Source organism: Elephantulus edwardii, unplaced genomic scaffold (genome assembly GCF_000299155.1).
Source record: "Elephantulus edwardii isolate Elephantulus edwardi_28Jun2011 unplaced genomic scaffold, EleEdw1.0 scaffold00032, whole genome shotgun sequence".
In the NCBI taxonomy this organism is placed as follows: domain Eukaryota; kingdom Metazoa; phylum Chordata; class Mammalia; order Macroscelidea; family Macroscelididae; genus Elephantulus; species Elephantulus edwardii.
The window spans coordinates 9,945,197-9,970,489 of NW_006399782.1; the positions used below are offsets into that span (position 1 = coordinate 9,945,197).

A 25,293-nucleotide genomic window follows, 5' to 3' on the forward strand; every position below is an offset into this window, starting at 1 on the left:
TTTCAATGCTGCGTAGTATAGTATTCCATTGTGTGGATATACCACAGCTTCTCTATCCATTCGTTTGTTGATGGGCCCTCAGGTTGCTTCCAACTCTTTGCTATTGTAAACAAAGCTGCAATAAACATGGGTGTGGACATCACATATTTTGTGAATGTGGCCAGGAGGCATCAGTCCTTGGAGAAGGAGTGAAGGGACAGTACAGGAAAGGAAGACTCTGGATTAAATGGATTGAATTAGTAACTAGGGTAATGAAGGTAGGTGTGTTGGAAACAGTGAGACTGGCTCAAGATAGGGCAGTGTTCAGAGCTGTTGATGCAGGGTCGCTATGAGTTACAAGTGACTTGATGGCACATAACAAACAACAACTATATATAATTAATAAGAAGACTGGAATCATGATAATTAGTTACTGGAATGCAAAAGTTGGAAACAAAGAAAAGGTACTATTAGTAGGATATTACAGACTTGGTGACATAAATGAGGCTGGCGATTGAATGACTGAATTTTGCACAATCAATGATTTAAACATTGCAAATATTTTTAAAAAAAATCACAAGCAGCAACTGCCCACATGGACTTAACGTAATGAACTACACAGGAATTATATTGATTACACCCATGGAAAGAATCATTGGAGAAAGACTAAGGAGTCAAAACCAGGCCAAATGCTGACTGTGAAATAGACTATCAATATGCAAATTCAAGTTGAAGCTGAAGAAAATGAAAACAAGTCCACAAAAATAAAAATGAGATCATGAGTCTACCCCACTTGAATTTAAAAACTATCTCAAGAATAGCTTTGAGGCACTGATTACCAATGATAAAAAAACCTAGATGAGCCAGGGGATGACATCAAGGATATTATCCATGAAGAAAGCAAACAGTCATACAAAGATAGGAGAGAAACAAAAAGTCAAAATAGATGTTGGAAGACTAAAATAGATATTGAAAGAGATTTTGAAAATTGCACGAGAATGTTAAGTCAAAACAAAAGGAAGACTTGTCAAAGTCAAAGAGTTAAGATTTCAAAGGGTAGTGTCAGAAAACAAAGTATAAAGAAGACAAAGTAAAGTCCTATAAAAGAATGTATAAAGAGCTGGAGTTGGAAAACAAAAAGGAACTCATTGAACATTTTCAAGATGAAAGACCTGAAAAACAAATTTAAACCTTATGTTGCAATACTGAAGGATGCCATGGGTAAAATACAGAATGATCCAGGAAGCATCTAAAGAATATGGAAGGAATACACAGAGTCACTATACCAGAAAGAATTGGTAGACACAGAATCATTTCAAAAAGTAGCATATGATCAAGAACTAATGGTAATGAAAGAAGTTCAAACTGCACTGAAGTCATTAGTAAAAATAAGGCCCCAGGAATTGAAGGGATGCCAATAGACATATTTCAACAAACAGATGCAGCCCTGATGCGATTAACAAGCCATGCTAGGAAATTTGGAGGACAGCTACCTTGCCAACCAACTGGAAGAGATCCATTTTTGTTCCCATTCTCACGCCCCCCTCCACACACAACGTCATTCAACAGAATGTGGAAATTATCAAGCAATATCATTAATCTCATATGAAACTATAATCTTGTTGAAGATCATTAAAAAAGAACATCTGAAATAGTACATTGGCAAAGAACTGCCAGAGATTCAGGCTGGATTTAGAAGAAGTTGTGGCACCAGGAATATCATTGCTAATGAATATCTTGGCTAAAAGCAAAGAATACTAGAAGGGTATCTATCTATACTTTGTTGATTTTGAAAGGCATTTGACTATTCAGATCATAACAAATTATCACTGACATTGAGAAGAATGGGAATCCAGAGCACTTAATTGTGCTCATGTGAAACCTATACCTAGACAAAGAAGCTGTGGTATGAACAAAACAAGGGAACATTGCATGGTTTAAAATCGAGAAAGGTGTACATCATGGCTACATCCTTTCTTCATACTTGTTCACTTTGTATGCTGAGTAAATCACTTGAGACGCTAGACTATAAGAAAAAGAATGTAGCATCATGATTGGAGGAAGACTCAGCAACCCACCTTACGCAGCTGACATAACCTTGTTGAATTTGAGAAGGACTTGAAACAGTGCAGAGGATCATAGCCTTCAATGTGGGTTATATCTTAACATTAAAAAAAAAAATAATCCTCACCACCTGATAAATAAGCAACAGATGGAGAAGAGAGAGAAATTGTCCACGTCTTCATCTTTGAGGCATGGATAGTGAAACTTCGTCTGACACACTTAGGCATATTGTTAGGACGTGCCAGTCCTTGGAAAAGGACATCATACTTGGAAAGATGAATTGACACAGTGATTGTAACGGTGGGTTCACGTGTGTCGGAGATGGGGCGGATGAGAGAGATAGGGCTGGCTGCAGATCCACTGCTCATAAGGTCACTATGAGTAGTAGTCGACTAGACAGCACTTTAACAACTGTAGAAATTAAATCAATACTTAAAATTCATTCATTAAAAGAGAATGGGAAAGAGAAAGGAAAACATTATCAGAGTATTTGCCTAAGGGAGTTCGAACCAAATTTTCTGACAGCTGGTTCTAGAGAATCCACTAAGAAAACGACCAAGCTCTTTTTACTGCGTGCCTTGTGTTTAAATTAGAAATAATCAGGAAGAGAAAGAGGGAGATTTTTTTCAGGCCACATTATGAAAGCGGATTATAAATGCCGATCTTGGGTTCTCATTTAACATCGCTCCAAATCTGGTCATTTACGCTAATTGTTCGAGCAAACCCCACTCTACCCCTCGAGTCTCTCTTTCCCACGACTCGATGGTTGTCACGTCGCTCTCTCCAGCACGCCGCTCTCTACAGTGCGTACTCTATGGTTCCGGGCGGGGCTGCGAGCCCTGCGTTTGAAAGCCGTGGCGGGAACATGGCAGCCTCAGTTGTCAACCGATTTGGTTTCTCTCGAGCTGGAGGGAGTTGGAATTGTGGTCTGTCCTAAACAGACGAGAAGAGTTCGCGATGAACCTTCCCCGCCGGAGTGGGAAACGGCGGCGGTCTGCATCAGACTCGGATTCTTTCTTGGAAAGCAGCTATGACAATGGCAATGATGGCAATGACAGCCGCCAGGGCCTCTCGGGTTCTGTGCTGAGCCCGCCCCCGGGCCTGGGTCGCAATTTGAAAGATCACAGAGGTCAGTTGACAGCTACTGCATGTATTCTCAGGAATCCTGGGGACTGTAGTGTGGGGTGGACAGCTGCACCGTGCTATTTGACCGAAGGTGCCTGGGGGTTCTTCCTTTCGTGGAGGTTTTTGCAAGATCGACTCGGCAACTGTAACTCCGATCGGCTGTACCCTATCATTTTATGCTCCAACAAGTTCAGTCACCGCTGGTAGTGCCGTTAAAAACTTCCAATTTTTTCCCAAATTCCAGGTCTTTGATCTTCATGAGTGCCCAATACTTCATACAGATCTATATCGCGGATTTGGGGGTCTGAATGGAGTACGACACAGGCTGCTTGGAGTGTGATGTTTTCTTAGAGCTGGATGTTTGATGAATGTTGACTCCGTTTGTAACCTGAGGGTTATACATCTGCATAGTATTAAAACTTAAATAGAACATTTCACCAACTTAAATATGAAATGCTTGCAATGAATTTTGTTTTGTCCCTTATACCAACACTCTTGCATTTTTGTTTGTTTGGCCTTTCTATGAAACTTTTAATAATATCTAATTCAAAATTATGTGGAATCCTTTCTGACACTGCTGAAAGTTGCTAACAGTATTGGAAGTTTACCTTCTCCTTGGCTGGAAGGTATCCAAATACAAATTTGTTTCAACAAATGTTCAGAACCATCTGTTGTATGTAGATGGCTGTGAGTAGAAGCCAGTTTGAGGACACTTAATTACAATAGCAATTAAACAACTATTTCTGTTTTTTCCTAGAGCTGATCAGTGTCTTATATGCTCCTTAAATTCAGAATTTGCTTTAAATAGCCTCATTCTAAGACATTGAAGTTCTGACAGATAGTGGAGGGGTAACTGTTAATGTCATATGCTAAAACTTTATTCAATTATTAATTATTTTTTTCCTTTGTAAGGTGAATGCAAGCCCACAGTTCCTGATGACCAAATAGACAAGCTGCTGTTAGCAAACTGGGGACTTCCTAAAGCAGTACTGGAGACATACCACAGTTTTGGTGTAAAAAAGATGTTTGAATGGCAGGCAGAGTGCCTTTTGCTTGGACAAGTCCTGGAAGGAAAGAATTTAGTTTATTCAGGTATTCAGATCTGTGCAATTTAATTGCAGTACTATTTTAAGACATTCATGAGTGTAAAAGATATTATTGAGAGGGTATGCATTTTTTTTAGGGTATGCATTTTTAAAAGTTCAAAGATCACTGATTTACAAAGTTTTAAAATATATCTCAAAGTAGAATCTCATACAGATTTAGTTTATGCTATCATATAATATTACTAGGGGGAAAAACCACACCTTAAGAGTGGGCATTTCTGTCTGCTGCTCCTCTCAAGAATTGTACGCCTCAGAGTTATTTAGTTGTTTTCTGGTACTACTGTAACAAAAATACTATTAAGTAGATTGCTTTTAAAACCTGAAATGAATTTTCTTAGTTTCTAACGTTAGGAGCTTGAACTCAGGGCATTGGTTTTAGAGGAAATCTTGCTAGATTTGTTCTAGTAGCAAGTCCTTGTCTCTTTTCCTTTTCTGTTCTATGGATCCTTGGAATCTCCAAGGTGACTTAGCATTTATCTCTCCCTGTTTCTACTGCTTAATCTGCCTCTAGACTGCAAATGAGACTGCTTTAAGATATACCTTACTAATACAGTTTCATTAACATAACAAACTCATTCTTAGATAAGATTATACAACAAAATGAGGCTAGGACTTAGTTCACATTTTTGGGAGACACAATTCAATCCAAAATACAGGGTGATATTTTACACACACACACACACACACACACACACACACGTATTTTCAAGGGAAAGTTTTGGCATGCATGATTTTTAACCTGTGCTTGTTACATTGACCTTAGAATAGAACCATTGGAGAAGATGTCTTTTCATTCAGATTTGCCTTTTCTGAGAATTAGGGAGTTGTATGAATACATTAACCCCTGCAGTATGTGGCCTTCTATTACTTAGCATCACATTTCCTGGGTTAACTCATGTTGTCTATAGCATGTATGAGTATTTGGTTTCTTTTTATGGCTAAGTAATGTACCATTACATGGATAAGCAAGGAGCTCTGGTGGCATAGTCAGTAAGGAGTTAAGCTACTAAGTTAAGGAGTTAAGCTACTAAGTCAAGTGCTAAGAAGGTACCTCTTTGGCAGTTCAGATCCACTGACTGCTCACTGTGTGAAAGGTGGACAGTTTCCTCCCTTGTGATTTACAGCCTCCAAAAACCTGAAACAGGGTCAGCTAGGAGTCAGTTACGATTCAGATTCAAGGAGGTTTTTTCTGAGATATGGTTAAATTACTTTTTGCCTAACAGTTCATTGATCCACAGTCAATGCACTTGGTACCAGCAGTCAGATCAGAAGTCGTATTGCACTGGGAGTGTTTAAAGTTAAAGACCTCTTAAATTATTGAGGAGCAGTGATATCAGTCTGAAGACTAAGGTTTGCTTGACTCAGGCCATAGTCTTTTTCAGTCACTTGCTTGCATGTGAAAGCTGAACAATGACTAAGGATGACAGAAGAATTATTGATGCCTTTGAACTATATAGTATTGGAGAGGAGTACTGAGTATCTCATGGCTGCCAAAAGAACAGATATGTTTTGGACTGCTTCACATGTTGCTAGGTGGGGCTATTCCTTGGAGAGAAATGTCATGCTTGGAAAGGTGAAGGGATGGCATAGGAGAAGAAGACCCCCAACCAAGTAGATTGACGCAGTGACTATAGCAGTGAGCTTAAGTGTGTCAGAGATTGTGAGGTTGGCACAGGACAAGGTTCAGATCTGTTTGTTCACAGGCTTGCTATGAGTCATACTTGACAACAACAAACATTTCATTGTATTGATGGATATTTAGGTTCTTTCCTTTTTCTAGCTGTAAAGAATAGTGTTGCTGTGAACATTTGTGAACAGGTTTTTGGAAAATGTTTGTTTCATTTCTCTTGTTTATATATCTAAGAATGGAATTGCTCAGTCACATGGAAACTTAAGAAAAAACTTAAGAAAAAAATAATTAATAATTGAATAAAGTTAATAACTTAAGAAACATGTTATCTTTTAGAGGAATGTCAATTATCTTTTGATTCTGGTTTGTTTGTTTGTTTGGGTTTTTTTTGTCTATTACTTTGTTTCCACCATTATCATCTTCTAAATTATGCCCTGTAACCAGTTTATTTACCTCTAGTTCTTCCTGGCTCCTGCAGCCAAAGTGATTTTTTGGAAAGTACAAATATGATCCTGTCACTTTTCTTCATAAAACTCATTTGTCATTCAGCATTGCCCTTAGGCTTGAAGGCATACTTATTATATGGTGAGATTATACAATCCTTCTTGGCTCTTTCCTAAATTTAGGAAATTGTGCTCCAGATTGAAGAAATTTAATTTCAAGTTATCTGAACTTGTCAGGCTTTGCTCCAGGCTTTTGGACACGCTAATTTAGTTCAGTCAACATTCACATTCTTCTTTTCTCCCTTCTTTACTGAGTTTTGTCCAATTTATGTAGCTTCTTCACAACTTCCCTATTTATTCTTTATCATTGCTTATATCATGATATATTAAGATCCGTATCCTTCCTTAAGGAGATGTAGGGATTTTAAAGAAAAGGTCTTTAGGTATAAGCTAATACTGTTGTTGTTGTTATGTGCTGTCGAGTCGTTTGCGACTCATAGCGACCCTATGTACAACAGCCCTAAACCCTGCTCTGTCCTGTGCCAGTCGCATTGCCTCTGACACACCCATCCCGATTACCCCAGTCACTGAATCAATCCACCTCATAGAGGATCTTCCCTTCCTGCGCTGTCCCTCTACCCTACCAAGCATGATGTCCCTCTCCAAGGACCTGTCTCTCCCTACAACATGTCCAAAGTATGTCAGATGAAGCCCCAGAATCCTTGCCTCCAAGGAGTAGCCTGGTTTAACTCTGTAGGATGGATCTGTTTGTTTCCTTGGCAGTCCATGGAACATTCAATACTCTTCTCCAGCACCACAGCTCAAAGGCGTCAATTCTCCTTCTATCCTCCCTAGTCATTGTCCAACTTTCTGATGCGTAACAAGTGATTGCAAAAACCATGGCCTGTATCAGGCACACCTCCGTCTCCAGAGAGACACCGTTGCTCTTGAGTACTTTAGAGAGGTCCCTAAAAGCAGACTTTCCCATCACAATACGTTTTTTATTTCCTGGCTGCTGGTGCCAAGAGTGTTGACCATGGAGCCGAGCAAACTGAAGCTGTGAACAATCTCAATCTCTTCACCATCCATCCTGATGCTACCAATTGGTCCAGTGGTGAGAATCTTTGTCTTCTTGACATTGAGCCTCAGTCCATACTGAAGGGTGCAGTCCTTGACCCTCTGCAGTAAGTGCATGAGGTCCTCCTCAGTTTCAGCAAGCAGGGTTGTGTCATCTGCATAACGCAGTCTGTTGATAGATCTTCCACCAATCCTAATGCCACGCTTCTCCTCATAGAGCCCAGCTTCCCGGATAATCTGCTCTGCATATAGGTTGAAAAGGTATGGAGATAGGACACATCCCTGGCATACACCCTTCCCAATTTTGAACCATTCAGTGTTGCCCTGCTCTGTTCTGACGACTGCCTCTTGGTCCAAGTATAGGTTTCGCATTAGCACGATTAAATGTTCTGGGATTCCCATTCTTCTCAGAGTCAGCCACAGTTTGTTATGATCCACACAGTCAAATGCCTTTGCATAGTCAATGAAACACAGATAGACATTCCTCTGGTATTCTCTGCTTTCAGCTAAAATCCATATAACATCAGCTACAATATCCCTAGTACCACAACCCCTTCTAAACCCAGCCTGGACTTCTGGCAGTTCTCTGTTGATGTCCTGTTCCTGTCGTTTTTGGATAATCTTCAGTAGAATCTTGCTTGCTACACATTGTTTTTTACTAAAATAAAGGTTGATTTAACAATTCTCTTTTCGATATGTGACTGTTTAGGAAGTTGAGGTAAATGTCCAAATGCTAGTTGAGACATTAGTGCTAAATTAATGTTAGGGTTTAGAGCTATTGAGTAGTGGCTTAGAACATTTATTAATGCAGTGTACCAAATATTACTTTTTTGTGACAACTTTTTGAAATAATCCTGCTTTAGCTCCTACAAGTGCTGGGAAGACTCTTGTTGCTGAGTTGCTTCTTTTGAAACGAGTTTTGGAAATGAAGAAGAAAGCCTTGTTTATTCTGCCTTTTGTCTCGGTTGCTAAAGAGAAGAAATACTACCTCCAGGTAATGCTCTTGTGCTTGAAATCGTGCAAGGCTTGCTATTCAAAATTGACTTTCCTCATTTGAATAGAATTGCAGATGTAAGTGAAAGAAAAAAAACCCCATATTTTATTACCCAACAGTTTTCAAAGTTGTTAATTTTGGAGAGAACTCTTATAGGAGAAAAGGCCAGAAAATTAAAAGAATATTACTAAAAATTGTATAAAAACTTGGAATCTTTTCCTTAGGAACTAAACAGAACAATACAATTAACATGTAAATGTGCAAAGTAAGAGTCAACTTTTTATAGATTAGTAACCCTGGAATAAAAGGTGGAGAGGAAAGCATGTCTAAGGAAGCAAATCCCATGTCAGTTGATGACTTAGTGGGAACATTTAGGGGATGAAGAACAGGAACTGGTGTTGCAAAGGTACAACTTTAGGCCTGTGATCTGTCCATGTGTTCTTCTGTAAAAACGAGTGATAATAATTAAGGTTGCATAGTGGAATGTACTTGCGGCAGCGGGAGGGGTGTGGGGGGATTGTCCCAGGGAGGAAGTCTTTCTTTTACTTTGGAAAGAGAGGAGCAAACTGGGGGTGTGGGGTAGGGCTGAGCGGCGAGAGAAGTGCAGCAATGAATGAATGGAAATCCAAAATATCTGTAAATGCTCATTAAAATGATTTTAAAAAAGCTTAAGAAGAAAAAAAATGAGTGATAAATGAGTTTAAAATTGTGCAAGTTGGTTTCAAAGGCATTTTCACAGGTACATTATTCCATTAAACAAAACAAGTTTTCCACTGTAATTTCTGTAGTAAAAAACTGTGTTGTTGGAATGGAAAGGTTATTGTATTGGAAGTTACAGAAATGTGACTTCTAGTCCTAGTTTTGTCACTCTGCTTTTGGGTCAGGCATTTAACTGCCTGGACTTTTTTTCATCTTGTAATATGAGAATATTAACCTGAGAACTGTGTGTTAACTTAATAAACATCCAGGGAAAATGTATTAAATGAACAACTCTAAAATGCTGTTGTCTGTTTAAACAGTTATTTCAGAGGCTAATAGCCAGCAAAGCTGGCCCCATATGGTATCCTCTCAGCTTAGATCTAAAGTAACAAATCAATGAAAGGATCCTTTTTAAAAAAAATTTCGTTATTTTTTGTGTGTGTACCGTCGAATCAGATCTGACTGGTACAGGAGGATACTGTCCCTCCTTTTCCAGCAGAGAATCTGGTGGATTCGAACCGCACACCTCTGGGATTACAGTGCAGCTTCTAACCACTAGGCCATCAGAGCTCCCTGAAAGGATCCTTTTTATTGAAAAAGTATGTTAGTTAAAAGTTAAGCTAAAAACTTAATGTCACAGTCCCGCTGTATTTGACTGTTAAAGCTTTTCTTCTATTACATAGATCTTTAGTGGAGTAGTGAGAATGGTTTCCTCAAAAAGTAAGAAATTTATTTATTTCTTAAAGTACACTTTGACATCATAGAACTAGTTTTTTGCTTGTATCTTAGATCAAAGTTATTATGCCTAAATTAATTTTTATGCATGTTCTTTAAATAACTTTCAGAACTGTTTTGATTATGAAGTGCTGCTATTAAAATACTATATTTTTCTTTTTTACTTTGTCTTAGCAGGAGATCTCTCTTGAGTTTTGTGAATTCTAAATTTCATCTTTTAAATGTAGAAATATAAAAAAAGAAGTAGTAGGTCCCATCCAGGGGTAACTGACAATACACTGGTAAATGTCCTTAGATACTCTTGCTTGTATTTTGAGGTAGAACCAATTTGTGCTTTAAGTTACAATTCATACACTTCAAACGATTTTTACATGTACTATTCCTTTTTATACCATTCAGAACCTGTTTCAGGAAATAGGAATAAAAGTAGATGGATATATGGGCAGTACCTCTCCGACTGGGCCTTTTTCTTCTGTGGATATTGCAGTCTGCACAATTGAGAGAGCCAATGGTCTGATCAATCGCCTCATGGGGGAAAATAAGATGGATCTCTTAGGTAAGACAGATAAAAATGAAGTAAATACTTTCAAGTACTACTTTTGATGGACCAGCAGGGAGCTGTTGCGATTTCTATGCATTCCCAGTTTTTCTTTTGCTTGCCGTCTACTTCTGGAAGCAAGAATCTGTAATGCCACCCGCTGCTGCCCAATCAATTCCAACTCATAGTGATCCTCTGTTGGGTTTTGGAGACTGTAAACCTTTATGGGAAGAGACTGTCCCTTTTTTCTGCTGTCAAGTGACTGCTGGGTTTGAACAGCCAAACTTTCACGTACATATCATTTTTATGTTATATCATTTATATATTATATCCCGCACCAGGCCACCAGAGCTCCTTTGTAATGTTAGAACTTTGTAAAATGAAAAGATTTGTTGTTATTGCCTACCTTGCCTTGCTTTCTTTTATGCTTTTTAAAATGTCCTTTTTTATAACCTTGAGTTGTTTATTTCTTATTTCTTAGTTAAACTTTACCAGGAATAAAGGAAGCATGTGGGAACAGAATTTACTCCTTAGGCCTATCTTTAATATACAGTGTCTCTGTGTGTTTATTCTCTTATTCTCATGCTGTCATGTTAAGATTAGGCCTGAAGCCATGTGCTACCCATTCACTGGGGATATGAGTTCCTGTACATTCTATTTAAGTTTGTGACTCTAGGAGGGTTTTCCATCTTATTTACTTACTTGTTTATTTCTTTTAACCACTGTGAATGGCCTGCCATGTGGAGAGAGCAACAGGGATAGATTAGCAGAAGCCACAGTTATCAGTTAGCTACTGCATTTAAAATACGCATGGTAAAGTTGGGATTAAAATTGGGGATCAGAGCATAAGAACACATGGTCTTTTATTATTAAAAACGTTCTAGAAACTTGTAGTGAGAAATGTTATGCATCATTTTTCAAGGGAATTCTCTTTATTATTTGTGTCTTCCCTTGATCTCTAAATTTTTTGTTCAATATTGAGAATAAATTTTAAGTGTCAAACCCAGTGCACCTTGCACAGTGTCTGCCTGGCACATTGTTGTGTACTCTTCAGTTGGAACCCACTCCTAGGTGACCCTCCACTGGGTTTTCAGAGGCAGTTAATTACATGGTAGAAGATTGCCCATCTTTCTTCTGGGGAGCAGCTGGTGGCTTTGAACCACATACCTTTGCACTGGCAGCATAATTCCGTACCACCAAGCCATCAGAGCTCCCTGCCTGCCATATTAGATAGGACTAAATATTTCTGGATGAATGAATAGAGTTAAATCACGTCATCAGCTTACTGATGAGGAAAAGGAGCATTTTGTGTCCAAAGAAAAGAGTCTGAAAGATCTTTATTTCGTTGTTTAGAATTTGTTGGCAAGACACCAGTGCACTGGCAGGGCTAATGAAGGGAAATATTTAATAAAGACATTGGTTGTTATTAAATTTTTGCATTGAATGACCAATTCTCCAAGCAGTGGAGAAGGGACATTATGATTCTACTTATTCTTTGAAGTAGGATAACTCACTAGCCTATTGTGATCAAACAAAACAAATGCCTTAAAATAACTTTTTCCTTAATCTTATTTTCTTAATCTGTGTTTCTAAGCAACTTGTTAACATAAGAATGGAACATCTCTCCCCATTTCCCTACAGAATAGTTAATGTCCTGAACAACTGACTTCTACAAGATTGTCAATTTAGTGGTAAGAAGCAGGCTGCAATTCCAAAGGCATGCGTTTTGAATCTACCAGCTGCTCTATGGGAGAAGGATGGGCAGTCTCCTCCCATTTGATTTACTGCCTCTGAAAACCTGCTGGAGGGTCAGCTTTGGGTTGTTTCCGACTCAGCAGGCACACAACAACAAGAGGAACAAACATCGTCCTTGGAAAAGTGGAGAGTCAGGAAAAGAGAGGAATAGATTGACACAGTGACTGTATCAATGAGCTCGAGTATATCAGAGGATGGCCCTGGATAGGGCAAGGTTTGGATCAGTTGTCCATAGGGTCACTATGAGTCATAATTGACTCAGTACAATCTAACAAGAACAGTAATGCCGCAAGGTAACTTTTGGAGAGCTCTGGTGGCCTAGTGGTAAGGAATTGTGCTGCCATCCTGAAGGCAAGTGGTTTGAAACCACAAGCTTCTCTGCAGAAGAAAGATGGTGAAGAAAGATGCAGAGGAAAGCTCTTATGTAGCTTACTTGCTGCTTCTGAAAACACCGAGGAATCAGAGCAGTAAGTTGGCTCTAACTTAAAGGTACTTAACAAATAACTTGCAGGGGGCCCTGTTGGTAGTCCACGGGGAGTTGTGCTGGTATCTCAAAGGCCATGCCTCTCTGCTGGTTCAAATCACCAGCTGTTCTACTGGACGAAGATAGGCAACCTCCTCCTGTGCGATTTACAGCCCTGGAAAACCTGCTTGAGGGTCAGCTCTGTGTTGGCTCCAACTTGAAGACAATGAGTTTCTGAGTTTAAGTAACTTCTAAGTCAGTTTTCCCTGGGCTTGGGTTGACCTGAGTAATCAAATAACCACTCTTTATATCCAGGATATACTTGTAATAGTACTATCTATGACATTTGAAATATTTGGAGGGAAAAAAAAATATGTGCTTTGTGTGGAATCTGGTTTTTATTTCATGCTTAGAATTAATATCACCTACAGTAGAGTGAATGACTGCTATTAACGATATATAAGATAAAATACTGAGTCTTTTAAAACTTCTCCTAACTTTGAAATTTTGTATATTTTGTATCTGGAAAATCCTTTCAGGAATGGTGGTTGTGGATGAATTGCATATGCTGGGAGACGCCCACCGAGGGTATCTACTGGAACTTTTGCTGACCAAGGTTTGCTATCTTACTCAGAAGCTGGCATCCTGGTGAGTACTTGAAATAACTGAGGTTTTGAAATTACAATGTTGAGAAAGTATCACATAAGTGCATTATAAGTAGTTAAATTAAAGCAAGAGAATAGTGCTTTCCTTATATGTTATTTTAAAAATTAAATTGTTTCTATGTGCTATTAGCTGGGAACCTGGGCTAGATGAGGAGAAATGTGGCATCAGGATTGGAAGAAGACTCATTATCAACCTGCATTATGCAGATGACACCTGCTTGCTGAAACTTAGGAGAACCTGAAGTGCTTGCTGCAGAAGGTCAAGGACTGCAGCCTTCAATATAGGTTGAAGCTCAACATAAGGAAAACAAAGATTCCTTTCCACTGGGCTGATTGGCAGCATCATGATAGATGAAGAGATTGAGATTATTAACGGCTTTAGTTTGCTGGCTCCACAATCAACACTCTTGCTACCAGCAGCAAGGAAATGAAAAGACAAATTGCACTGGAAAAGTCTGCTGTCAGAGACCTCGCCAAAGTACTAAAAAGGACAACGATGTCATTCTGGAGACTAATGTTCACCTGATCCAGGCCATAGTCTTTGCAATTACTTGCCATGTATCAGAGAGCTGGACAATGACTAGGGATGATAGAAAGAGAATTGATACCTTTGAGCTGTGGTGTTGGAGAAGAGTATTGAATATACCATGGACTGCCAGGAGAACAAACATGTTCGTCCTAGAGAGGGTGAGACCAGGCTGCTTCTTGGAGGCAAGGATTCTGAAGTTTTGTCTCACATACTTTGAACATGTTACAAGGAGGGACCAGTCCTTGGAGAAGGACGTCATGCTTAGAGGGTGGAGAGACAGTGCAAGAGAGAAAGACCCTCGATGAGAAGGATTGATTCAGTGACTGGGGTAATGTGGGGGTAGGAGTGTCAGAGACAATAAGATTGCCACAGGATAGAGTTACTACAAGAGTCACGGGTGACTTGACGGCATGTAACAACAACCTATTGAATCAGAACTGACTCATTGCTGACCGTCCACGGTGTTTTCAGATACTGTTACATTTCATAGGAGTTGATTGTTCATCTTTCGGGTGGATTTGAACCATATGCCTTTGGGTTGGCAGCACACCTCCTTACCACTAGGCCCCTGTCATTTAAGTAGTCAAGGCAAATTTTGAAAACCTTCATTTCTTTGGACCCCACTTCCCAGAGGTGACAACTTTTAACTTTTTATATTTTTTAATTTACAGCTTTATCTGTAAATGCAGCTATGTGAGTTCTTAGTTTTAGATCTTATCTATTGGCTTCTTATTATGAAAGACGAAAAGCTAGCACTATTTGTATTCTTTCTGCACTTTTTTGTTTTCTTTACTGATACTCCTTCCCCGTAGTGGTCCCGACAGCCTCTCTAGAATTCTCTCATCGCCATTTCATTATTCAGATATGTTAATTTCACCTTTTTGCATAATGTGACAGTGTTGTGCTATTAAACCAGTTGCCATCAATTCTAACTCATGATAACCTCATGTTTGTAAGCATAGAACTTTGCACCATGGGATTTTCAGTGGGTGATTTTTCAGCAGTAGATCACCACACCTTTTATTCTCTCAATGGACTTAAACCACCAGTGTTTCACTTACTCGTTTTACACTCTTAGAGCTGTATAAATACCATTGTCAACCAAACTATGTAGTGTGTTATGGTTACTTTTCAAAATAATTTTTTTCTGATATCAACAAACATGTTTCTGTTTGATAGCTTAGTTTTCTGTGGATTTCTCACTCATTTCCCCCTAGCCTTTTATTTAGTTGTATACATTGACACTACTGTATTTCAGTATATTTACTCTTCTTCCAGTTACATCATATTAAAGAGCTATCTCCTATAGCCCTTTGAGTTGCTCCAGTCTGATAGGGTAATCTGCATACAGGCCAGATAGCAGTCATCTTAATAGCTCCCTTTATCATCATCATGCTCATTGTCTTTTGCTTACTGTATAAAATATTGTATTGAGTCTTTTTAAAATCTCTCAGAACTAAAGTTCCTCTTTATAAATTATGTGTGTTTTTCTTGGTTAACCTCCTTATTTTTGTAATAATATTTTGTGAACTTCAAGAGAAAAGGAATATGAGTTTATATATATTTTTGAGGCCTTGTTTGTCTGAAAATGTTATCTATTTTGTTCATATACTTCTTGGTAATGAAGTCAAGATTGGAGATACATATTAATCAGAGTGGCAGTGGCATTATTTCATTGTCTTCTGGTTTCCATTATTCAGAAATCCAATGCCATGCTGATTTTTCATTCCTTGTACAAATATTTTTATTCTCTGTAGAAGATTTTACTCATTGTTCCTAGCATTTTAAAATGTACTGTTAAAAATTACTATTGTTGTCTTTTGTTGTTAATCTCTTTCCATTTATTTTGATGAGTACTCATTAGCAATTTTTAGTCTGAAAACTCTTGGCTTTCAGTTTGGTGAGATTTTTAACTGTACCAGTATGTGATAGAATACGTAGATAACCATCTATGTCATAAATCAATAGGTACAGAGAAGATCTGACTTAATAAAATCAACAAATTTAAACTAATGATTCTATTTAGAACAGCATACCAAATGACACGGGAGTTTATGTTCTTTTTAGGAACACTTAGGAAAAAAATTACCATATGCTGGTCCAGAAAGCAAGCTTTAACATATTTCAGAGACTCAAGTGGTTTAATGTATATATCTAACAGAAGTGAACCTAAACTAGAAAAAGTATAGGAAAAGCATGCTTCTGATCTATTTTTGAGTCATAAACTTTCTTGACTATAGAAATTAGAAATTTCATCACATTAGAAATTAGCAAATAGTACTAACTTAAGGTATAATGGATATTTTACAAAGTAGAAGGGAAATAATAGTAACAAGAACCCCAAAAAAGTAATAAAATGGAAAATTCATTATCTAAGACAAATCGTTGAGAAAGCAAACAATACAGATTATCAGTGGGAAAGATTTGATTAAGCATTTACATGAGAGTATCCAATTGGCCCATAAATAGGAAATAGTACTGAATCTCATTCATAATCAAGGAAAAATTTTTAAGGAAATGCTACCACGCATGCTCCATAATGTTGAAACTGACTTAGCTGACCTTCCAGTAGGTTTTCAGAGGTTGTAAATCACAACCTGCATTATGCAGATGACACAGTCTTGCTTGCTGTAAGTGAGGAGGATTTGAAAACTTTGCTGCAGGAGATCAAACAGTACAAACTTCGGTATGGATTACATCTCCACATAAAGAAGACAGAACTCCTCACCACTGAACCAATAGTCAATATCATGATAGATGAATAAAAGATTGATGTTGTCAATGATTTCATCTTACTTATTAGGTAAGAAGTCAGAAGACGTGTTGCATTGGGAATGTTGGCCATCAAGGACTTCTGACTAAGGAACAATAAAGTCAGCTTAAAGACCAAAGTGTGCTTGATTCAAGCCATGATCTTTTCAATCACTTGTTATGTATTTGAGAGCTGTACAATGAGTAAGGATGACAGAAAAAGAATTGATGCCTTTGTATTGTGGTGTGGAGCAAAGTACTGAATACCCGATGGACTGCCAAAAGAGCAAACGGTTACGTCTTGGAGAAACTGTAGCCAGAGTGCTCTTTGGGGGCAAAGATGATGAAGTTTTGTCTCACATATTTTGGGCATGTTGTTAGGAGATGCTATTCCTTGAACAGGAACATCATGCTTGAATATGTGGAGGGTCATTGAAGGAGAGGAAGACCCTCAACCAGATGGACTGACCTGGTGACTATAGCAATTGGCTCAAGTATGTCAGAATTGATGAGGATGGTTCAGGATAGGACAGGGGTTATATCTGACCTTCATATTGGAGTCCTATTTGAATAAATTTTAACCATAGTTTATTGTGATCTACAAGTCAAATGCTTTTACATGGTTGATAAAACACAAAGAGACATTCTTTCGGTATTCTCTGCTTTCTCTAAGTAGTACTCTATTCAGTGGTATTAACAACCACAACAAATCACATGGGAGGAGAGGAAGGGATTCCCCATGTTTTCTCCTTGTGTTTTAAATAGCAGAGAGTGGTGACCTGCACTTCCACGGATTACACCACCAGAACTCCCTGTCTAACATTAAAGAGGTTAACAATTCTAAGTATTGGAAAGGATGTTGAGCGTTGTTGATGATATATGCCATCGAGACAAGCACAGCTCACGGTGACCCTGTGAACAACAGATCTGAACCCTGTCTTATTCTATGCCATCCTCATCATCTCTGACATACTCAAGCCCATTGATGCTGTTATTGTCATTCCATCTCATTGAGGGTCTTCCATTTTTGTTTGTTTGTTTGTTTGTTTGTTTTGTTTTGCTGACCCTCCACTTTTCAGGAATGATGTCTCTTTCCAATGAATAGCTCTCCTTTCCTAACAACATGCCCAAAGTATATGAGTACTTTACCCTCCTTTTTGCCATTGTTGCCTCCATGGAGCACTCGGACCACACTTTCTCCAGGACATATTTGTTTTGTCTTTTGGCAGTCCGTGGAATATTTAGTACTCTTCACTACTACAACACAAAGGCACCAATTCTTCTGTCATCCCTTATTTAATTGCTCTGCTTCCAGATGCATAGCAAGTAATTGAAAAAGGTTCGAAATAGGTGCACTTTAGTCTTTAAAATGATATCACTGCTCCTTAGTATTTTGGAAAGGTTTCTGACAACTGACTTTCTTTGATTTCTAGTGCAAGAGTCTTGATTGTGGAACCAAGTAAGACAGAATTGTTAACAATTTCAATCTTTTCTCCTTCTGTGATGGTGTTGCTTATTGGCCCAGTGGTAAGGATTTTTGTCTTGATGTTGGGATGTACTCCATATTGAAGACTTTAGTCTTTTATCATCTGTAGCACATGTTTCAAGTCCTCCTCACTTTCAGCAAGCAAAGTTGTGCCATCTGCATAATTAGCTGATTCTTCTTCTAATCGTGATGCCACATTTTTCTTCATAATGTCAGGCTTCTCGAATTATTTGCTCAGCATACAGATTGAATAGATATGGGAAATGATATATCCCTGATGCACTCTTTTTTCAGTTTTAAACCATTCAATGTTCCCTTTCTCTGCTAGGATAATAGAGTCTTAGTCTAGGCTTCATATGAGTATAATTGAAATATCCTATTCTTCTTGATGTTAACCCTAATTTATTATGATCCACACAATCAAATGCTTTAACATAGTTAATAAAACACAGGTATTTTTCTGGTATTCTCTCCTTTCAGTAAAGATCCATCTGACATAAGCAGTGATAGCCCTGATGCCACTCCTCTTCTAAACCCAGATTCTGATAGTTTTCTGTCAGTGTACCATTTGAGCCATTTTTGGATAATCTTCAGCAGTATTTTGCTTACATGTGATATTAATGATATTACTTGATGATTTCCATATTCTATTGGATCACCTTTTCTTGGGATGGGAACAAATATGAATCTTTTCTAAACAGTTGGCCAGGTAACTGTCATCCAAATTTCCTGTTGAGCAAGTCCAGGCCTGCATCTCTTAGTTGAAACCCACCAATTGATAGTCCATTAATTCATAGGACCTTATTTTTTGCCAATGCCTTCAGTTAGCTTGAAATTCTTTCTTAATTACCATTGCCTCTTGTCCATATACTACTTCTTAAAGTACTAATCTTGACCAATTATTTTTAGTGCAATGACTATGTATTCCCTCCATCTTCTTTTGATGGTTCCTGTATCATTTATGATTATGCCCAGAGCATCTTTCAGTATTGCAACTTGAGGCTTGAATTTGTTTTTAACTTCTTTCAGCTTGAGAAATGCCAATTAAGTTCCCCCCCTTTTTTCTCTGACTCCAGTTTTCTGTATATTCTTTTATAATGCTTTGCTTTGTTTTCTCGAGCTGTTCATCTGTTTTTCTTTTGCATCTCTTCCCTTTTTTTTGGCTTCCTGACGTTCTAGTGCAATTTTCAGTTCCTTCTAACATCTATTTTGGTCTTTTCTTTTTCCTCTGCTTATTTAATGACCTTTTACTCTCTTCATCAGTATATTCTTGATGTTCTCTCACAATTCATCTGACCTTCTGTCATTTGTATTCAACACCTGAAACCTATCATGAGATGATTTTTTAAAAATTCTGTTCAGAGTACTAAAGTAGTAATACAATTCTTGTGGACTTGTTTTAGTTTTTTTCACCTTCAATTTGAACTTGCACATGAACAATTGATAGTCTGTTCTACAGTTAGTGCCTGACCTGGTATTGACTGCTGATATTGAGCTTCTCTCGTGATTCTTTCCACAAATGTAGTCAATCTGATTATTTTTTTTTAAATTTTATTATTTTTGTGTGAGTGTACCGTCAAATCAGATCTGACTGGTACAGGAGGAGATTGTCCCTCCTTCCCCAGCAGAGCATCTGGTGGATTTGAACCGTGCGCCTCTGGGACAATCTGATTCTTTTGAGGTCCATGTGTATAGTTGCTGCGCTGCAGAATGTCGGTTGTCGGTACAGTCTATGTGGGAAGTAGTTTGTCATTATCTTCTAAAATTGATGATAATTATAATTTATGATCTAGTCATTTAATTTCTAGTATATAACCCCAAAGGAAAAAAACCTGTATGTATGTACCAAAGGCTATACTGAAGAAAATTACTAGCAGTGGTATTTGTAGTGTGGTCTTTTTACATTAATTTAATTTACTTTTCATAGCCAGCCAGATTTAGCCGGTCCTCATTCTAATGCTGTGCAGATTGTTGGCATGAGTGCTACGCTCCCTAATTTGAAGTGTGTGGCCTCCTGGTTGAATGCTGAGCTCTATCACACTGACTTTCGCCCTGTACCACTTTTGGAAGCAGTAAAAATTGGAAATTCCGTCTATGACTCTTCAATGAAACGTGTAAGAGATTTTCAGCCCATGCTACAAGTGAAGGTAAATAATATTTTTATTTTCTTTCACTGGGGAAAGATTTTCTTATAGTTTAGTTTATGTTAAGTGTTAATGTGAAAGACTAACCTTTTGGTGATTGCTTGTATAATATATCAGAAACTCAAAACTCAACACTGTTGAGTTGGAACCAACTCATAGGTGACCCTCCACCTAGTTTTCAGAGGCTCTAAATCATGGGAAAAGATTGCCTGTCTTGTTCAAATGGAGCAGCTGTTGGATTTCAACCATCACCCTTGAGTTTGCTGCACAACCTGCTACCCACTAGGCTATCAGTTTTGAAGTTGGATCTCTCTCAGATACTTAATCCAGATACTTGATATGCTGTGTTATTAGTTGAATACCTTTCTGAACCTTGCATCTTCATGTACTAAGATAGATAATATTTTTAGAATAGGTCTAAGAATGCAGTACTGTTATTGTTGTTACGTGCTGTCGAGTCACCTGAGACTCTTAGTGACCCTATGTACAACAGCCCTAAACCCTGCTCTATCCTGTGCCAATCTTACTGTCTCTGATACACCTATGCCCATTACCCCAGTCACTGAATTAATTCAACTCATCCAGGTCTTCCTCTCCTGCACTGTCCCTCCACCCTTCCAAGCATGACAGCCCTCTCCAATGACTGATCCCTCCTTGAAGCTTATCCAAAGTATGTTAGATGAAGTTTCAGAAGGCAGTATAATTTTTAAAAAAAAAATTCTAGAACTATGATGAAATCAAATTAAGTATTGGACAGCCAACAGAAAGGTCAATAGTTGTACCCTGTCCTATAGGGTCTCTGAGAGTCAGAATCTACTTGACAGCCGTAATTTAGGTGTTGATTTTGCTTTAGCATCTAGAAGGAACTTTATAAATAATCATTCTCTTCTTCCCAACTCCTAAATATACATAAAAGTTTTCGCTGACAGAATTTTCTTTTCCTCTCCTACGCCTAATTCTTCAGCCCTAAGTTTAAAGAACTAAATACTGTGTATCTGTGAAATGAGACATCTCCTGTTTTTATTTAGATTTGTTTTTTCTCTCATTTGTACTGTCATCATAGATTTTAGTGTCATATATGTGCTATGAATTCATATTATATAGTCCTGTTTCCTATAGGCAATGTTTTTCTTTTGGATCAAAGGCCACAAACTTTTTCTGTAAAGGATTAGATAAATATTTAAGTTTTGCTGATCATACAGCTACTAGTGCATTTTTAATCACCTTTGTGGTTGTAGAGTAAAAGTAGACACAGAAAATGCAGAAATTAATTCTAACAGAATTTTATTTACTGACTCTGAAATTTGAGTTGAATATGCATGAGCTATTATTATTCCTTTGATTTATTTGTTTTCCCTTTCAGCTGTTTAAAAATGACTCATTATATGGGAAGAAGTGATAAACTAGATTTAACCTGCAGATCACATTTACCAATCTCTTGGTAAAACTGTTAACAATAATAGTTTTTTTAACCTTCGTGTATGTAATTTTCCAGTCCTTTCATTTCTTTTACACAGCCAAGTTCCTGTTTGTGTCATATTATTTCTACCTGAAGAATTACCACTTTAAAGATACCACTCCATTGTATTTTGGCTCGCATAGTTTCTGAGAAGTTTGTTTAAATTTTACTCTTTTGCTTGAGCTAATGTATCATTCCTCTGACTTCCTGTAATATTTTCTCTTCATCCTTGGTTTTCAGCAGTTTGGCTATAAAGTCTAAGTGCATATGTGTGAGAGATGTTTAATATTTTTTTCCTGCTTAATTTTTTTTGGATTCTTGGACCTGTAGTTTGCTGTCTTTTATTACTTTTGGCAAATTCTTAGGCATTATCTCTTTGTATTTGTTGTGCCTTGTTCTTTGTTGAAATTATAATTATAGATCTATTAGAATGTTTGACAATGTCCCACAGTTCTTACAGCTCTTAAAAGATACTCTGAAATTAATAACAAATTTAAATTAAAAAAAAAGAATTAAGTTAGAGTAGGGATGGCAATGGAACCATCTTACCTCTGTAACTTGATTTGTGCCACTATTAGAACCTCTACTCAGAATATTATTGCTTTTCAATTTTTGACTCATGCACTTTTAACTTGTTAGTTAAATTTGTATCTTCTAGGCTGGAACACTTCCATGATACATCTTCAAAGATATGAACATGTACGGCTAAGCACAATTGATAACAGTGCATCTAAATTCCAAAATCAATCTCCATAATAGTCTATGTGTTTCCTACTGCCAAAGGGGCCCTTTAGAGTAGTGAGAGAAGACCTTCACCCTGAAACCCCCAGCGTCCCTTTTCAGCAGGAAGTAGCTAAGAGAATATGCCATCCCCTTTTCCTTATGAATCAGGGTGCAGTCTCTCTCAGGGAGGAGTGATAGGGAATGGCAAGGGACACACTGACAAAGGAGATTAATCAGAACTGGCTTTGACAAGCACTGTGGCAATTGGACAATTAAAACAGACATTGGGGTGGGGGAAGAAGAACGAACTGGGGATGAGGGTGGAGGAAACAGTGCAACAATGAATGAATGAAAACCCAAAATCTCTGTAAAGGTTCATTAAAACTAATAAAATTTAATAATAATAATAATAATAATAAAAGATACTCTGTTCTGTTCTTACTCCATTTTTTCTCCTTGCCTTCATTTCTGTTTTAGGCTTGGTGATTTGTCTTGAGCTTTATTTCAAAGTCACTGATTTGTTTTCCCCTTGGCTTTGCTGATTCTCTAGGTGGTTTTATAGGTTGAGTCACATCTGGTAGTTGTTGAAGATTGGTGCTTGATATAGTGCCCATGGCGTGGGCCCTTCCTTCTTGTGGGCTGTCCAGCTGCCAGGCCAAGGTGCCCCTTTTCTGTCACTGTTCCTTGGCAGAGCTGCTGATATATACTTTTCATTTAATAGCTGAGTACTTATTATTGCAGGACTCTTTCCCCTTCCTCTCAGGCCTTTCTGTTTGGCCTCTTCTCTATTTCTTTTGTGTGTTAAGATTCTCTCACCTCAGATTTTCTTTTTCTGGATTTCTTTGTCCCTTTGTGAACCTCCTGTATGAGTGAATAGCCCCCGATTCACGCATCTTTAGGCTTTTACTCAAATGTTGCTTTGTCAGAATTTATCTGACTATCCCATCTAAGACCTCTGGTAAGGAATTGAGTTGCCAAACCAAAGGCATGCAATGAAGTATCAGCTGCTCCTCGGCAGAAAGATGGACAATCTCCTGTGCAATTTACAGCCTCTGAAAACCTGCTGGAGGGTCAGCTATGAGTTCTTTCAGACTTGATGGCACGCAACACAGCAACCTTATCTAAATTACAATGCTTTCCTATTACTGGTCTCTATTTCCTTTTCCATCTTTATTCTTCTCGCTAGTAATCTTTTTAAAGATTTGAATGAAAGTTTACAAAGCAAATTTGTTTACCATTCAACCACTGATATACATTTTGCTTTTTAACATTAATTACTTTTGGACACGTTGCTAGGAGAGGCTATTCCGTGGAGAGGGACATGATGCTTGGAAAGGCGGAGTGATGGCTGAAAGGAAGACCCTCAACCAGGTCGATTGATACAGTACCTGCGGCAAAGGGCTTGAGGGTGTCAGAGGTGGTGAGGATGGCACAGGATAGACAGTTCAAATCTGTTTTTCATAGGGTTGCTATGAATCCTACTCAACTTGATACCACATAACAGCAACATCAACAGCAATGTAGTCACCCTTTTCTCATAACCTCCCTAGAATTATCATTTTCATTAATCATTCTGTCCTGCCCTTCCTTGCCTTCTGTGCTTTGCCTTTGGGTAAATGCTGCTTTTCTCACCTTCTGTGATTTGCTTTTCTCTGGAGTTAGTGCCTCTCTAATAGTTTTGTTTGCTTTGTAGACCTGTCTGTTGTTTGGTAGAAAGTTGAGTCCTTCATAATTTTTAAAAATCGTATTTTTGTTGTTGTTGTTAAGTGCTGTTGAGTCTCTTGAAACTCATGACAACCCTTTGAACAACAACTCTGAACCCTGCTCTATCCTGTGCCATCCTCATCATCTCTGGCATAGCCACTCCCATTATCCTTGTAGTCACTGAATTGATCCATCCCATCCGTGGTCTTCCTCTCTTGCGCTCTCTTCCTCTCCACCCTGCTGAGCATGATGCCCCTCTCCAAGGAGCAGTTCCTCCTGCAACATGCCTGAAGTATATCAGACAGAGCTTCAGAATTATTGCAGCCTGTTTCAAGGAGCACTCCGGCTTCACCCTCTCCAGGACAAACCTGTTTGTTCTCCTAGCAGTCTGTGGTCTATTCAACACTCTTCTCCAACACCACAGCGCAAAGGCATCAATTCTTTTATCATCCTTAGTCATTGTCCAGCTTTCTGATGCATAGCACATAATTGCAAAGACTGTGGCCTCGATCAGGTACACCTTAGTCTCCAGGCTGACATCATTGCTCTTCAGTACTCTGGAAAAGTCCCTTACAGCATCAGTTTATCTTTTGATTTCCTGGCTGCTGTGCTTCATTTACCTTTTTTTTTTTTAAATTGTGTATCTCCTCCTATGAAGCAGCCCTCGTGGCACAGGGAAAAGCACTAGGCTGTTACCCAAAAGGTTGGTGATTTGAATCTCTCAGTGGAGCTGTGGGAGAAAGATGAGTCAGTCTATTCTGGACAAAGTTGCAGCCCTGGAAACTTGTTGGGGGATTCTCCTCTGTACTAAAGTGTCACTGTGAGTTGGCATTGAATTGACAATGGGTCTTGGTATTTCATCCTTCTAGAAGACAAGGCAATAAAGGGGCAGTTTTTGTTTCTGCTCTGTTTGTTGTTATATTCCTAGGTCCTAGCACATATAAAAAAGAAAAACAAACCACATCTATAAAACAAAAGAAATTCAAAACAGAAACATCCCCAATGAATAGATAGAAGAATCATGACTCAGTCTACTTGCAAACCTAATTACAAACTGATGTTCCAGGTTCCAGACCTCTTGAGGCCACCACCATCATAGGACCTGCATAATTGCTGGTTGTTTTGTTTGTTTGTTTGTTTGTTTATTTATTTTTATTTATTTTTTTTAAAAAAATTTTCTTTTTTTTATTTTTGACTTTAAATCCACTTGAATCTCAGTTATAT

General features: G+C 38.2%; 1 protein-coding gene across 1 annotated transcript in view; it reads left to right on the plus strand.

Moving 5' to 3' along the window:
• Positions 1–3,000: 3,000 nt before the first annotated feature.
• Positions 3,001–25,293, plus strand: part of POLQ (polymerase (DNA directed), theta) — a 103,404-nt gene continuing 81,111 nt past the window's right edge. Inside the window, exons 1-6 of the mRNA XM_006884314.1 lie at positions 3,001–3,172; positions 4,081–4,260; positions 8,288–8,418; positions 10,252–10,408; positions 13,148–13,256; positions 19,967–20,186. Of these exons, the coding sequence (XP_006884376.1) occupies positions 3,001–3,172; positions 4,081–4,260; positions 8,288–8,418; positions 10,252–10,408; positions 13,148–13,256; positions 19,967–20,186 (969 nt within the window). The remainder of the gene's footprint in view (positions 3,173–4,080; positions 4,261–8,287; positions 8,419–10,251; positions 10,409–13,147; positions 13,257–19,966; positions 20,187–25,293) is intronic.